General features: G+C 47.0%; 2 protein-coding genes and 1 pseudogene across 4 annotated transcripts in view; 2 read left to right on the top strand and 1 right to left on the bottom strand.

Moving 5' to 3' along the window:
• Positions 1-228: 228 nt before the first annotated feature.
• SDF2 (stromal cell derived factor 2) lies at positions 229-13738 on the bottom strand. The gene is made up of 3 exons (XM_034942202.3): positions 13481-13738; positions 6915-7111; positions 229-910 (listed from the first exon to the last, which is right to left on the bottom strand). Exons 1-3 carry the CDS (start codon positions 13629-13631, stop codon positions 623-625), a joined length of 636 nt encoding a protein of 211 aa, XP_034798093.1. The 5' UTR covers positions 13632-13738; the 3' UTR covers positions 229-622.
• On the top strand, positions 7120-9759 carry LOC106633974 (small ribosomal subunit protein eS12-like; annotated as a pseudogene).
• A 220-nt stretch (positions 13739-13958) lies between the features above and the next one.
• The window catches only part of SUPT6H (SPT6 homolog, histone chaperone and transcription elongation factor), a 39906-nt gene continuing 36785 nt past the window's right edge, over positions 13959-17079 (top strand). For 2 of the 3 annotated variants that reach the window (XR_010110667.1, XM_003812681.7), the window contains exon 1: positions 13959-14097. The gene's annotated coding sequence lies outside the window, so the exon portion shown is untranslated. The remainder of the gene's footprint in view (positions 14098-17079) is intronic. The other variant, XM_034942197.3, reaches the window with a different exon arrangement.

Raw genomic sequence — 17079 nt, 5'->3', positions numbered from 1 at the left:
TATGCTGTATTCTCTGAGAGTTTTTAGCTATAATTAGTCAAAGATCTATTAAAGATGAGATGCCTGGAGAGAAGTCAAAGTAGAGGGAGAAAAGGTTTGTATGCAAGTAAAGCTCTTAAAAGGGCCCACATTGGAGCTTCATAGCGTCTCCAAAGAGTCTTAGGACTCAAAGGATTAAGCAGCTAATGAAATAGCACACCTAATAAATAACAACACAGTGACTCATAATAAAATTATTGTTTTTATCATTTTGGAGAGAGAAAATAGGGGGAAAATCACATACATTAACAGTCCATGATGCCAAGCTCCTGAAGAGTAAAAGTTTCCCAGCTAAGAGGGATGTTCCCCTCAGTTTGCTTTATCAGCACTAATAAAAAGCATCTGCCCCTTTACCAGCAAGTCCTCTACTCAGAAAGAACTGACCCACGCAAGTCTGGGAGAGTGACTAGTTCAAATGTGCAGGGCTGAAGCTTCCAAACACAGCCACTATTTTCTGTTGTATATCTTCATCTCAATGGTGACATGGCCACTGCCCAAGGAACTTGTGGCAGGGATCCCAAGGTGAGGCAGCAACAGACATCTGTGAACATTGTGTGTTAACAGTGGCTCAGAGCCTCTAGATTCATAGCTCTGCATGGTGGGCTTCTGCCTTCAACAACTCACTGGGCTTCATGAAGATGCCTTCCATGGCTTTCCAGTAGTTGTTCTGACTTGGCTGGGCCATGCCATGCACCTCTTTTTGCCCACTGATAGGTCGACCATATTGTTCTCCTGTGACAGACAGCAGTACCTCAGTGGAAGAGTGTTTGAACCGCACCTCACCATCTCTCACCCAGTAGGGTCCGTTACAGAGCACTGTCCAGTCATCCAGATAATCACCTTCACCTTCCTCACCAAAAGCACTCACTTCCTAGAAAATACAGAAGGTAGTAACATTAGCATGGCTGACAAGGGCTTGAAAAGGGGTGGGAGGCAATGGGAAGAAAAAGAAGGCCACCTTGAAGTAAAAAATCAGAGGGGCCAGGCTTATGCCTGTAATCCTACCACTTTGGGAAGCTGAGCAGGGCAGATCACTTGAGCCCAGGAGTTTGAGACCAGCCTGGGCAACATGGTGAAACGCTATCCCTAAAAAAAATACAAAAGAAATTAGCTGAGGTCAGGAGTTCAAGACCAGCCTGACCGACATGGAGAAACCCTGTCTCTACTAAAAATACAAAATTAGCTGGGTGTGGTGGCACATGCCTGTAATCCCAGCTACTTGGGAGGCTGAGGCAGGAGAATCGCTTGAACCCGGGAGGCGGAGGTTGCGGTGAGCCAAGATCACGCCATTGCACTCCAGCCTGGGCAACAAGAGCAAAACTCTGTCTCAAAAAAAAAAAGAAAAAAAAAAAAAGAAATTAGCTGCGCATGGTGGCACATGCCTATGGTACCCAGCTACTACAGCTATCACCTGAGTCCAGGGGATCAAGGCTGCAATGAGCTGTGATCATACCACTGCACTCCAGCTTGGATTACAGAGCAAGACCCCATCTCAAAAAAAAAAAAAAAAATTCAGCTGCTTTCCAGTGTTGTTATTTTATTTATTTATTTATTTATTTATTTTGAGACAGAGTATCGCTCTTGTTGCCCAGGCTGGAGTGCAATGGCGCAATCTCGGCTCACCACAACCTCCGCCTCCGGGGTTCAAGTGATTTTCCTGCCTCAGCCTCCCTAGTAGCTGGGATTACAGGCATGTGCCACCATGCCCGGCTAATTTTGTATTTTTAGTAGAGACAGGGTTTCTCCATGTTGGTCAGGCTGGTTTCAAATTCCCAACCTCAGGTGATCCTCCCGCCTCAGCCTGCCAAAGTGCTGGGATTACAGGCATGAGCCACCGTGCCCGGCCACTCCAGTGTTGTTTAAACCATGAACCATGGAAAAAGATGAAAGACATAAAGGACATAGGAGGAAAAAAATTCGTTGCTATAAGATTATGGTCCATGGTTCTTATCTGAGTCATGGCATCAAAAAGAAAGGGAAAAAAAAGATTATGGTCCAAACACTTATTTTGCAATTAATACTATAATTGCCTTATATTTTCTATTACAGTGTTAAAACAGAATTTCTTTTTTTTTTTTTCTTTTTAAGAGTTGGGATTGTGGCCAGGTACGGTAGCTCATGCCTGTAATCCCAGTAATTTGGGAGGGCGAGGCGGGCAGATCGCCTGAGGTCAGGAGTTCAAGACCAGCCTGGCCAACATGGTAAAACCCGATCTCTACTAAAAATACAAAAATTAGCCAGGTGTGGTGGCAGGCGCCTGTAATCCCAGCTATTCGGGAGGCTGAAGCAGGAGAATCGCTTGAACCTGGGAGGCGGAGGTTGCCATGAGCCGAAGGTTGCAGTGAGCCGCGATTGCACCACTGGACTCCAGCCTGGATGACAAGAGTGAGACTTTGTCTCAAAAAAAAAAAAAAAAAATCAGTTAGGATATCTTGCTCTGTTGCCCAGGCTGGAGTGCAGTGCCTCAAGTGGTCTTATGGCCTCACCTTCTGAGTAGCTAAGACAACAGGCATATACCACCACACCCAGGTAATTAAAAGTTTTTTTGTAGGCAACTGTGTTGCCTTGGCTGGCCTCAAACTCCTGGACTTAAATGATTTTCCCCACTTGGTCTTTCAGGGTGCTGGGATTACAGGTGTGAGCCACCGTGCTGGCTTTAAAATACTTTACTTTTTTGAGACAGCATCTCGCTCTGTCGCCCAGGCTGGAGTGCAATGGCACAATCTCGGCTCTCTGCAACCTCCACCTCTTGGGTTCTCATGCCTCAGCCTCCAGAATAGCTGGGATTACAGGCATGTGCTACCACACTCAGCTAATTTTGGTATTTTTTAATAGAGATGGGGGTTTCACCATGTTGACCAGGCTGGTCTCAAACTCCCAGCCTCAAGTGATCCACCTACCTCAGCGTAGTAAAGTGCTGGGAGTACAGGCATGAGCCACCACATTCTGCCCTTAAAATACTTTATATCTCTTGTTATTTGACTTTAAATATTACTGCTTCATTCTCTTAACTAGATTTTAAATGACCTGATGACAAGTTCAAAAGGGAATGGACTCTGGGAGTCAGGCTGACCTTGAATCTCAACTTGATCCCTTCTTCTGTAAATCCTTTGAGCCTTTGTTTTCTCCTCTATAAAATGATCACAATATCACCTTACAGAGCAACTGTGAGAATTAAATGAGATAGCAAATATTAACTGAGCAAAACATAGCAAGTTTTCTACATTCTTTTCTTTCTTTCTTTCTAATAAGGCAGTGAGAGAGAAAGCAAGTTCTCTATATTCTACTCCTCATCTAAATCCCATCTTCCTTAAGGCCAAATATTCAGTTTCTATACGATGGCAATTAAAAAATTACTGATTATTTCAGAAGTGTGTGTGTGTGTGTGTGTGTGTGTGTACACTCTACTTGATAAAATTGTTCCCAGGAGGGTACCAGTATGTAATTCTGATACTGCTATATTTGTATACTGGAACTGAACTGAAGTTCAATACATGGACGGCAGATGGTAGGAACAAGGTATCTTACTGTTGGAGTGGGAATTTACAAATTAGCACAGGGAGGAGGCTAGGACGATCTATGTGGTAATGGATTACAGCTAAAGACATCAATAAGAACACTAGCCAGGCACAGTGGGGCATGCCTGTATCCCCAGCTACTTGGAAGGCTGAGGCAAGAGGACTGCTTGAGCCAAGGAGTTCGAGGCTCTAGTGCACTATCATCACACCTGTGAGTAGCCACTGCACTCCAGCCTGGATAACACAGCAAGAACCCATCTTAAAAGAAAAAGAAAAAGAAAAAGAAAGCTCATTTAACTTAATATATGTAGATACAGATGGCTATGCAAATAAAAATTTATAGATACGTATATATACATGAGTAAGCACACACAGGTAACAATTCTTTATTTTTTTAATTTTTTTTTGAGACAGAGTCTCGCCCTGTCACCCAGGCTGGAGTGCAATGGTGCAATCTCGGCTCACTGCAACCTCCGCCTCCCAGGTTCAAACGATTCTCCTACCTCAGCCTCCCAAGTAGCTGGGATCACAGGCTCCCGCCACCATGCCCAGCTAATTTTTGTACTTTAGTAGATACGGGGTTTCACCATGTTAGCCAGGCTGGTCTCGAACTCCTGACCTTGTGATCCACCCGCCTCTGCCTCACAAAGTGCTGGGATTATAGGTGTGAGCCACTGCGCCTGGCTTACAGTTATTTATTCTGTCAAGTGAGAGGGCCTAAAAGAAACACTCCAGTAGCAACAAGCTTACATAAGGCCTAGAACTTGGTTTTAATATCATTCTCCAATAAAAGGAAGCAGAGCTCCTTGGAGAAATAGCTGATTCTAGTACTGGAGCAAGAAATAAACAAGATGAGCCTGGAGCATCTTTTGGTGTCAGAAAGGAAAGAAGTGCTTTAAAGTGCAGGCACATATACACAAAAACACAATGGGATACTGCCAATGGACACAAAGCCAGCTGAAAGAATTCCCAATGGCCGAAGTTGGAACAATTTGAGCAACAAAATATAGTAGCATTAGATTATAACGAAGTATAAACTATCCATAAGTTTATACTAATGTAAATAACTGAATAAATAAATAAATTGGGGAAAAGAGACAAATCCCCAATATGGAAAAATCCCAAATAAAATATGTAGATATTCCACCCTAATGTAGACAGAGTATAACTCTCCAGTCTGTAAGAGTGAAATGCACATAGTGACTTCCTTCCAAAAAGTGCATGGAAAGGGGGAAAATGAAAAGAATAACTTTACAGGAGAAACCTAACGAACAAACACTACTTCAGCCAGGTAATCAAGGTCCACATCAACAGTCATAAATCATAAAGATAGTATGTACCCCTGATATGATGGGATACAAATGGCACTTTACCTCTGTGATCTTCCTCCCAAACCCTTTATAAGTCCAGTCTAATCACAAGAAAAACAAATTCCAACAGAGGGGCAATCTACAATACACCTGACCAGCACTCCTCAAAGCTGTCAAGGTCATCAAAAACTAGGGAAGCCTGAAAAACTGTCACAGCCAAGAACAGCCTAATGAGACATGGCAAGTATATGTAATGTGGTATTTTGGAATGGAAAAAGAACATTAGGTAAAAACTAAGGGACCGGGCACGGAGGCCTCACGCCTGTAATCCCAGCAGTTTGGGAGGCCAAGGTGGGTGGATCACGAGGTCAGGAGCTCGAGACCAACCTGGACAACATGGTGAAACCCCGTCTCTACTGAAAATACAAAAATCAGCCGGGCGTGGTGGCAGGCACCTGTAATCCCAGCTACTCAGGAGGCTGTGGCAAGAGAATAGCTTGAACCTGGGAGGCGGAGGTTGCAGTGAGCTGAGATAGCGCCATAGCACTCCAGCCTGGGACAGAGCGAGACTCTGTCTCAAAAAACAAAACAAAACAAGGGAATCAGAAAAAAACTATGGTCTTTAGTTAGTAAAACTGTATCAATATTGCTTCATTAAATATAGCAAATTTACCCTTCAAAGGTAAGATGTTAATAGGGAAAACTGCATACAGGGGCTGGGGACAGGGAAGGAGTCATTAAGGTGTGCACATCCCCTGACAACTCAAGGCTTAAAACAGTGGCACAAGGCTGGGTGTAGTGGCTTATGCTTGTAATCCCAGCACTTTGGGAGGCTGAGGCAGGCAGATAGCTTGAGCTCAGGAGTTTGAGACCAGCCTAGGCAACATGGCAAAACCCCGTATCTACCAAAAAAAAATACAAAAATTAGTCAGGCATGGTGGCGTGAGCCTGTAGTGAGGGCTGAGGTGGGAGAATTGCTTGAGCCCAGGAGGCTGAGGCTGCAGTGAGCAAGATCACACTACAACCTGGGTGACAGAGCAAGACCCTGTTTAAAAACAAAAAACAGTGACACGAAAGCAAATCTATTTTCCTAATGTAACTAGTTAGCATCATTAAAAAAAAAAAAAAACACTGCAAGTTGGAAAACATTGGGTTTCTTTATTGCAGAATATCAGAACTTATGATATGCTAATGTATACCCAGTCTGTCTGTCCTTCCCATTTCTTGATTTGGTTTAGTTGTTGTCTCCACTTTGACCAGAAACAATTTTCTTCACACTTATAAAACAAAGCCAGCTGGGTGCAGTGGCTCATGCCTATAATCCCAACACTTCCAGGAGGCAGAGGCGGGTGGATCACCTGAGGTCAGGAGTTCGAGACCAGCCTGACCAATATGGTGAAAACCCATCTCTACTAAAAATACAAAAATCAGGCCAGGCGCGGTGACTTGCACTTGTAATGCCAGCACTTTGGGAGGCCGAAGTGGGCAGATCACGAGGTCAGGAGTTCAAGACCAGCCTGGCCAACACAGTGAAACCCCATCTCTACTAAAAATACAAAAAAAAAAATTAGCCAGGTGTGGTGGCACATGCCTGTAGTCCCAGCCACTCGGGAGGCTGAGGTGGGAGAACCGCTTGAACCCAGGAGGCAGAGGTTGCAGTGAGCTGAGACCATGCCATTGCACTCCAGCCTGGGTGACAGAGTGAGACTCCATCTCAAAAAAATAAAAATAAAAACAAAAATTAGCCGGGCATGGTGGCATGCGCCTGTAATCCCAGCTACTTGGGAGACTGAGGCAGGAGACTTGCTTGAACCCAGAGGCGGAGGTTGCAGTGAGCCAAGATCATGCCACTGCACTGCAGCCTGGGTGACAGAGTGAGACTTCGTCTCAAAAACAACAAAAACCCACACAAAAATAGAGCCATTTCCCCAGGTCTGCACAAAAGAGAACATCTACACCTAGAAAAGAAACATTTAAGAACCAAGAGATCAAACAAGCACCCACTGAGTAATGCAGAGCAGCAACAATCCATCGAAAGCCACCTCACCTGGTTTCCAGAAAGAGGTGAAGTGAAGTGGTGACTATGGAGGTTTCGGCCAGTGTTGACATGTGTCAGCCGGATGGGCTGGCCACACTTGATGGGGGTTCCCCTCTCACACACTGTGGCACTCTTCCCCCGTATCCTCCAATAACTGTTGCTGTCATCCACAGAGGTTACACCTGTCACTGACTGCTGCCCACTACCTGCAGTTAAGAAAAGAAAGGCAACTCTCTTTCTCTGCCATGGACAACATGCTCAGAGACAGAAGCTTGAGTGTGCTCAAGATTCACCTTCACCTGTAACCCACCACCATGACCAAGGAAGACACGCTGCTGGAGGTGTAATGGATATTAATACTGCTTTACAAGAGACTGAAGACCGCCCTCAGCCATGATGGCCTAGCAGGTGGAACCTGCAAAGCTGCCAAAGCCTTAGACAAGGGCCAAGCCCATCTTTGTGTGCTTGCATCCAAATGTGAAGAGCCTATGTATGTCAAGCTAGGGGTGGCCCTTTGTGCCGAACACCAAATCAACCCAATTAAGGTTGATGACCTTAAGAAACCAGAGACATGGCTAAGCCTTTGTAAAACTGATAGACAAGGAAAACTTTGTAAAGTGGTTGGTTGCAGTTGTGTCACAGTGAAGGGCTACAGCAAAGAATTTCAGGCCAAGGATGTGACTGTGTACTTCAAATGCAAGAAATTAACAAATAAATTTGGTACCCATTCCTCAAAAAAAAAAAAAACGGCAAGTGAGCTCAGCCTCACCCTTCTTGCCTATGGCCAATATTGTGCCCTGTGTCATAAAACAGGTAAGAAGGGGTGGGGAGAAAAATGCTATGCTTGGCAATATTTTTTCTTCTACAACATTAAAATATTTATTAAAAATACAAATCGTACTGGGCGTGGTGGCTCACGCTTGTAATCCCAGCACTTTGGGAGTGAAACTTGACCTCCCAAAGTGCTGGGATTGACGGTGAGCCACTGTGCCCAGCCTTTTTCTTCTTTTAAATACAAAAAAAATTTTTTAGGCTGGGTGTGGTGGCTCACACCTGTAATCCTAGCACTTTTTGGGAGGCTGAGGCAGTTGGATTGCTTGAGCCCAGGAATTCAAGACCAGCCTGGGCAACATGGCAAAAACCCATCTTTACTAAAAATACAAAAATTAGCTGGGTGTGGTGGTGGCAGCCTGTAATCCCAGCTATCTGGGAGGCTGAGGTGGGAGAATCGCTTGAACCCGGGAGGTGGAGGTTGCAATGAGCCGAGATCGCGCCACTGCCCTCCAGCCTGGATGACAGAGCCAGACTCCGTCTCAAAAAAATAAATAAATAAACTGTGTCCACGTAATACTAGTTATTATATGATAAAGTATACTTACGGGTATGTCATATCAGAAAATTCTAAGAATTTGCATCAAAGGATATCCAAGGCACAAATCTATGTGAGTTTTTTGAGGCACAGGCAGTGGTAACCTATACACACTAGCCTGGATAGCCCCTAATGTGTCTAATCACATAATTTTAACATGTTTGTAATATTATTCATGTTCATTAACTATTACGATAAAAATTTTTGTATTTCACAATTAAAATGAGACTACTTTATGTTGCCAACTTTAAGCAGCCATTACAGCTCCCAACTCCCATAAGTGGTCAATTATTATAAACGTATTATTTAAGCAGGGCACGGTGGCTCACGCCTGTAATCCCAGCACTTTGGGAGGCTGAGGTGGGCAGAACACAAAGTCATCAGTTCGAGACTAGCCTGGCCAATATGGTGAAACCCCGTTTCTACTAAAAATATAAAAATTAGCTGGGCGTGGTCGCATGCGCCTGTAATCCCAGCTACTTGGGAGGCTGAGGCAGAAGAATTGCTTGCATCCGGGAGGCGGAGGTTGCAGTGAGCCGAGATCACACCACCGCACTCCAGCCTGGGTGGCAGGGCAAGACTCTGTCTCAAAACAAAAACAAAAACAAAAACAAAATGTATCCTTGGAGGTCTGGCACAGTGGCTCATGCCTGTAATCCAAGAGCTTTGGGAAGGTGAGGGGAGGATCCCTTGAGTCAAGGAGTTTGAGACTAGCCTCAGCAACATAGCAAAATGCAGTCTCTAAACGTACATATATATATGTTTTGTTTTTTTTTTGATACAGGATCCCTCTTGTCACTCAGGCTGGAGTGCAGTGGGACGATCACAGCTCGCCACAGCCTTGACCTCCCAGGCTCGGGTGATCCTCCTACCTCAGCCTCCCAAGTAGCTGGGATTTCAGGCGCCTGCCACCACACCTGGCTAATTTTTCTATTTTTTGTAGAGATGGGTTTTTGCCATGTTGCCCAGGCTGCTCTCGAATTCCTGGGCTCAAGCAATCCAACTGCCTCAGCCTCCCAAAGTGCTAGGATTACAGATGTGAGCCACCACACCCAGCCTAAAAAAAAATTTTTATATTTAAAAGAAAAAAAAGACGCTGGGCACAGTGGCTCACCGTCAATCCCAGCACTTTGGGAGGTCAAGGTGGGCAGATCGCTTGAGCCCAGGAATTCAAGACCAAGCCTAAGCAACTGACAAAACTCCATCTCTACAAAAGATGCAAAAAATTAATCAGGTGTGGTGGGGTGCACTTGTAGTCCCAGCTACTCAGGACGCTGAGATGTGAGGATTGCTTGAGCCCAGGAGGTCAAGGCTGCAATGAGTCGTAATTGTGTCACTGCCAGTTACACGGGTAAATGTAGCCAACTATCAGCTCCTTTCATGACTTTATTATATCTTTTTTCAGAAAAGGCAAACCAAGTCTCCCTTCCTACTTCTGGTTACTGCCTTACAGCTCTCTGGGTCCTCACAGCCACGCTTCACTAAACCATGGTCTACATTTTGTCTCCTACATTTTCTGCTTTCTATTCAACCGTTCACTTCCTTCTCCAAATCCTTATACCTTGGGATTATCCAAAGTTCTATGCCTGGCCTTCATCTGTTTCTACCTGTAGTTCTTTTTTTTTTTTTTTTTTTTTAGTATTTATTGTTCATTCTTGGGTGTTTCTCGGAGAGGGGGATGTGGCAGGGTCATAGGATAATAGTGGAGAGAAGGTCAGCAGATAAACATGTGAACAAAGGTCTCTGGTTTTCCTAGGCAGAGGTCCCTGCGGCCTTCCGCAGTGTTTGTGTCCCTGGGTACTTGAGATTAGGGAGTGGTGATGACTCTTAACGAGCATGCTGCCTTCAAGTATCTGTTTAACAAAGCACATCTTGCACCACCCTTAATCCATTTAACCCTGAGTTGACACAGCACATGTTTCAGAGAGCACGGGGTTGGGGGTAAGGTTATAGATTAACAGCATCCCAAGGCTGAAGAATTTTTCTTAGTACAGAACAAAATGGAGTCTCCTATGTCTACTTCTTTCTACACAGACACAATAACAATCTGATCTCTCTTTCTTTTCCTCACATTTCCCCCTTTTCTTTTCGACAAAACCGCCATCGTCATCATGGCCCATTCTCGATGGTCGCTGTCTCTTCGGCACTGTTGGGTACACCTGCAGAAAGACTGTCACTTCACACTTGGAAGACTGCACAGCGGCCAGGCAGAGGCGCTCCTCACTTCCCAGACGGGGCGGCCGGGCAGAGGCACTCCTCACTTCCCAGACGGGGTGGCCGGACAGAGGAGCTCCTCACTTAACAGACTGGGTGGCCGGGCAGAGGCGCTCCTCACATCCCAGACGATGGGAGGCCAGACAGAGGCGCTCCTCCCCTCCCAGACGGGGCGGCCATGCAGAGGCGCTCCTCACTTCCTAGATGGGACAGCCGGGCAGAGACGCTCCTCACCTCCCAGACGAAGGGCGGCCGGGCAGAGGTGCTCCTCACATCCCAGACAATGGGCGGCCGGGCAGAGGCGCTCCTCACTTCCTAGACGGGGCGGCCAGGCAGAGGCGCTCCTCACTTCCCAGACGGGGTGGCGGCCGGGCAGAGGCGCTCCTCACATCCCAGACGGGGTGGTGGCTGGGCAGAGGCGCTCCCCACTTCCCAGACGGGGCGGCTGGGCGGAGGCGCTCCTCACTTCCCAGACAGGGCGGCCGGGCAGAGGCGCTCCTCAGTTCCCAGACGGGGCGGCCGGGCAGAGGCGCTCCCCACTTCCCAGACGGGGCGGCCGGGCAGAGGCGCTCCCCACTTCCCAGACGGGGCGGCCGGGCAGAGGCGCTCCCCACTTCCCAGATGGGGCGGCCGGGCAGAGGCACTCCCCACTTCCCAGATGGGGTGGCGGCCGGGCAGAGGCGCTCCTCACATCCCAGACGGGGCGGCCAGGTGCTCCCCACTTCCCAGATGGGGTGGCAGCCGGGCAGAGGCGCTCCTCACATCCCAGATGGGGTGGCCGGGCAGAGGCGCTCCTCACCTCCCAGACAATGGGCGGCCCACTTCCCAGATGGGGTGGCAGCCGGGCAAAGGCGCTCCTCACATCCCAGATGGGGCGGCCGGGCAGAGGCGCTCCTCACTTCCCAGACGGGGCGGCCGGGCAGAGGCGCTCCTCACTTCCTAGACAGGGCGGCCAGGCAGAGACGCTCCTCACATCCCAGACAGGGTGATGGCCGGGCAGAGGCGCTCCTCATATCCCAGACGGGGCGGCCAGGCAGAGGCGCTCCTCACATCCCAGACGATGGGCGGCCAGGCAGAGACGCTCCTCACTTCCTAGACGGGGTAGCGGCCGGGCAGAGGCTGTAATCTTAGCACTTTGGGAGGCCAAGGCAGGCGGCTGGGAGGTGGAAGTTGTAGCGAGCCGAGATCACGCCACTGCACTCCAGCCTGGGCAACACTGAGCACTGAGTGAGCGAGACTCCATCTGCAATCCCAGCACCTCGGGAGGCCGAGGTGGGCAGATCACTCGAGGTCAGGAGCTGGAGACCAGCCCGGCCAACACGGCGAAACCCCGTCTCCACCAAAAATACGAAAACCAGTCAGGCATGGCGGCGTGTGCCTGCAATCCCAGGCACTCGGCAGGCCGTGGCAGGAGAATCACGGGAGCCCCAGGCAGGGAGGTTGCAGCGAGCCGGGATCACGGCAGTACAGTCCAGCCTTGGCAACAGAGGGAGACCGTGGAAAGAGAGAAGAGACAAGAGAGGGAGAGGGAGAGGGCTACCTGTAGTTCTTAAACAATTGTTGAGGGTCAGGACAAAAGCATTTGTATTTTTAACAAGTTTCTCAAGTTATTCAAATTGATCCCAGATAGAGAATCACAGTTCATTCTGGGCAATTTCATCTACAACCCTGACATCTTCAACCACAGTCTGTACAAGATGTTATATTTAATGTTGTATCTCAGGCTCAGCACAGATCCCTTTTCTGAGCTCCGGACTGAACCTGGTTCCCAAATCTGGCTGTCCATCAGAACCACCTGAAGAGCTTTTTAAACCTACAGATTGCTACTGCCAAGCCTCTGTCCACCTCCACTCTAATTCAGTAGATCCAAAGTAGGAAACCAAAACAAAGTAAAAAATAAGCCTGACAACATGGTAGGTGTTCACTGAATGGGTGCTAGAATTATTAAGACATCGCAGTGATGATAACTCATGTCCTTGCCTAGTCTGACTGATCAGATGGGTTTTGGGAATCATGAACCAGACTAGCCCACCTGACAGAACTCTTTCCTCCCTCAGCAAACAGCATCATCAGTCATTCAAGACAGAAATCTACCAGCTATCTTAGATGCCTCTCACATCTCACTAGCTGACCTTCATTCTTTTTTTTTTAACTTTATCTTTTTTTTTCAGGCAGATAAGACTTTCTTTTTTTAGTCTGTTTTTATTATATTGTAATTTTCTTGACTGATTATCACCACCGAATCTCCCGTATGTAATACAATTCTAGCCATGTAGTAGGAACTCATTAAGACCTATGCTGAATGAATCCACAAATAATTTATTACTAAACATTTTAATTTCAAACGCTAAAAAAAAAAAAAAAAAAAAAGCAGTTTTCTCTGCAATTCCTGTCACTGCTCCAAGTTTCTTACAAGAAGGAGGTTAAGGTTTGGGTAGAAGGGGGCCAAAGATAGAAACTGAGGAGCAAGTGTAAGATGCAGAAGAGCTGGAAGACAAAGGGTTGTAGTCAACGAGTGAGCTCTTGGAGTTTAAAGTTTCAGAGACAGTACTTACTGTAACTTTAAAATTTCAGACACAGCACTTACTGTAATTTTCTTGTCTCTAAAGCAGGCTTTGAACCTGGATAGATTTGGATAGAACCCCGACTTTGTCATTTGCTAACTGCAAGGCTTTGAATAAACGATTTAATTTCTCTGCGTCTGTTTCCTCATCTGTGAAATGAGGATAACAATACTGTCCACCTTACAACAATGTTAATAATCGGAAAAAGGACATAGGTAACGTGCCTGGCCTGTAGCTCACCAAATATTAGGTGGTGTTGCGATTAAGATGCCTTAGAACAATTCAGTTCTCCGACTCTCTAGACCTGAGGAACCTTCCCAGGGAACCCCTAACTTTCCCAGACCACACTGTCAGATATTCTATAGGCCCCGCCCCTCCAGAGCCTCCGAGTCCTCCCTAGCCCACCCGAGCCCGGTCCCCAGCATTACCTGACCCATAGCGCACGTCGTGTGAGTGTAGTCGGACGTTGTGGCGCGTATTGAGTAGCTTCACCACGGAGCCGCAAGTAACGACACCCAGGCTGGACGCTCCCACAGCGCTCCACAAACCCCCCAACAACAGCAGAGGTACAACAGCCATCCTAACTGTATCGCGGAGCCCCAAATCTTCGAAGAAAACTCAGCCCCTCCCCGGAACCGGAAGCTAATGGCGAAACCACGGAGAGAAGGAAGTGAAGAAGCCCGAGTCTGATCTTTATGGTTTATTTGACTAGAGCGGCCTGAGAAACCGGCTGAGCCTGGTTACTTACGATACTCTCGCTCTGTTCCAGGGGCTCAGTGACAGCTGCCTTCCTGAGCCGCTTCGGTTACCTTTCGCACCCACGGGACGAAAGCTCCCGAGAGCGGGAGAGAGAACAAGAAATGGCCCGCCCACTCCCGGTGACAGGGAGCCGGAAATGACGTAGCACGTTGACGCAGCAGCGGCGGCGGTGGCGGCGGAGGGGCAGTGCGGTGGGTCCGTACTATCTTTTCCCAGTCTCGGTTCGACGACTCCATTTTCCTCGGTGGGGGCTTAGCGCACTGGAGAAGCGGCGGGCTTCAGACAGGTAAAGTTCCGACTGGAGAGCGTGTTTCTCGCAGGAGTCAGGTGGGGAACCGGGCTCCTAGGGCCTGGTCACGTAAGGGAAGAGGCAGTGGGGAGCCGTATGCGGGAAGAAGGGGGAGCCTGGCCTTCCCTGCTCTATGGAGGGAAGGGGGAGGAAAGCGCTGTAGTTGCTCAGAATCTGAAAGCTTTTCCCAGCCCAGTGACACCCGGAACCCGTGAATCGGGTGGCACGTTGAATCAACAGGCTTCCTGGCATCCCGTCCTTCTCTCCGCAGGTTTTAAAAACTGGGCCACGCAAAAGGATTGGGGATGGAAGGGACCTGGGGCTTCTGAGCCAGGATCAGGTGATCGAGTTGTTTGTTCTGGGGATATGAATCCTGTGGAGCTTTCAGCAGCTCGGCCATCAGGCTAGAGGGCGATGCCAAATTCCAGCTCTTTACATATTGCTGAATAATACAAATAGAACTTTTTGTAGATGGTTGCATCCTTCATCCGTTTCTAAAGATCGAAGGTCTTGTAGAAGTCCTAAAGCCCGTCCATTCTCTATAGATTTATTTCCTCAAACGTTTGCCAGAGGCCTATCATGAACATCAAAATTAGTTATTAAGTCAAAACTCCATCTTCTAGTTTCTACCTTTCTCCTCAGGCACTCCTTTGAACCAGCTGGAGAAGTTAATTTTCCTGGGTTGTTGCAAGAACTGATACTTATTTCAGAGGGCTAAGATCTCTGAAAATACTTCCGTGGAAATTCACTGTAATATCAAAAGTAACAAGGGTGTATGAAGCTACATCATTAATGAGCATTAGGGAGTGTAAACAATATTGAATTTGATTAATTTCTTGAGAAAAATGTCTGGTTCCACTGTTTATCTGGAAGTTACCAGTTTGTAAGTCTTCAGTGTTTTGATTACAGAAACATAACTGCTCTTCCATCAGCTGTGAATTTAGAGCCCTTTTTTACGAGTAATGTCCCTTTCACCAGTACAAGTACATTTTTATTCACTTGGCTTGTGTGGCTGCTAGATTGGATTAGCATAGCCTTGCAACTCTAAGAGGTTTTAACTTCATCAGGAGATTAATTACATCAGAAAGTGGTACCGTCTGGAGAGGCTTAGTCAAATTTTACAGTTCTTCCTCTGAAAGCCTACCTAGTGTGGTGGAAACATGATCTTTGTAGGCAAATACGTTTGCCCTGATTCTATATTCTTGACCTTAATAAATGGCACTACCATCAGTCCTGCCTGTAATCCTCGTCTTCCTTCCTGTCCACTATTTCCCAATAAAATCAGTCACCAAATCCTGTCTCTCCCTGAAACTGTTCCCATCAGCATACAAATTATGTTCTGGTATCCTTCACATCCCTCTCCAACTACCATGCCAATTTTTTAAATTTCCATTCATAGATTTCTACCTGTACCAACTCAGCTTTCTCACCTTTTATTCACTCTTCATTTTATACCAATCTGGCTTCTCTTCTGCCCACTCCATTTTTTTTTTTTTTTTTTTTTGTGGAGACAGGGTCTTGCTCTGTTGCCCAGGTTGGAGTGCAGTGGCCCCATCATAGCTCACTGCCACCTGGAACTCCTGAGCTCAAGCAGTCCTCCTGAGGCAGCTTCTAGTAATCAAGTGCCACCACATCTACTTTGCCCACTCCATTGAAGTTGCTCTTATCAAGGTCACCAGTGACTTCTATGTTGCCAAATCCAATGGATACTTTGTTCTCATCTTCCTCTGTCTTTGCAATATTCAACATAGTTACTCCTGCCTCCAAACTTTCATCTTGGCTTTATTGACATTTCACTCTTGGATTTTCTCCATTTCTCCGGCTGTTCCTTCTGAGTCTCATTTGCTAGCAACTTTTGCTCTCTATCTAATGTCTAAATGCTGGGGCTGGTCGCAGTGGCTCATGCCTATAATCCCAGCACTTTGGGAGGTCGAGGTGGGTGGATCACTTGAGGTCAGGAGTTCACGACCAGCCTGGCCAGCATGGTGAAACCCCATCTCTACTAAAAATACAAAAACTAGCCGGGCGTGGCGACACGCCTGTAATCCCAGCTACTTGGGAGGCTGAGGCAGGGGAATCACTTGAACCAGGGAGGCAGAGGTGCAGTGAGCAGAGATCATGCCACTGCACTCCAGCATGGGCAACAGAACAAAACTCCATCTCAAAATATATGTATATCTACATATGTTGGAATTCTCACAGGAATCCCGAGCCTTCTACATGCTTCCCTTTAGGTAACCCAGCCCCATGGCTTTAATTACCACCTGAAAGTTGGCAACTCCAAAGTTTAAATCTCTAGTCCAGCCCTCTCCTCTATGTTGCAGAATCACGCGTCAAAAATGCCTGTTTAATTATCTCCATTTGGATATTTCTTAGGCACCCAAAGCTAACATAACCAAAAGAAAGTTTTGGTTTTCTCATCGTTGCAAACCTTATCCTCCCGTTTCACTGAGTGGTGCTCCTATCCGCAGGGTTACCAAAGATAGACCTCTGAGAATCATCTTTGTTCTTCTCCTTTACTACTCCTCTTCCCCAGTCTTTCAGTAAGTCTTGTCACTTCCACTTCCAGAATGTTTTTGTAATCTGTCTTCTATTCTCCATCTTCACTTTTACCACCTTATTCCAAGCCACCACCATCTTTTGCCTGGGCTACCACAACAGTATCTTCAGTTTTCCCTGGTTTCCACTCAGATCTTCCTCCAGTTCATTTTCCATGTAACAGAATTGAATCAGGGCAGATCATGTCATTTCCCTACTTAAAACTCTCCAGTGACTTTCCGTGGCCTTTACGCCCTGCTTGAGCATACCTCTCCCTCATAGACTGCTGCCTTCACCATGCTCTAGTGCCATCAGCCTCAGGACATCACCTATTATATACCATGTTCTTGCCCACTTTCTCTACTGGAACCTCTCCTCCTACTTCTACAGGTCATATCCTACCTATTGACATCTCAGCCTAAGTAAACTCACTTTAGATGA

The sequence above is a fragment of the Pan paniscus genome, chromosome 19, assembly GCF_029289425.2.
Source record: "Pan paniscus chromosome 19, NHGRI_mPanPan1-v2.0_pri, whole genome shotgun sequence".
In the NCBI taxonomy this organism is placed as follows: domain Eukaryota; kingdom Metazoa; phylum Chordata; class Mammalia; order Primates; family Hominidae; genus Pan; species Pan paniscus.
The sequence above is the reverse complement of the archived record's forward strand: the minus strand, read 5'-3'. Positions and strand labels throughout refer to the sequence as shown.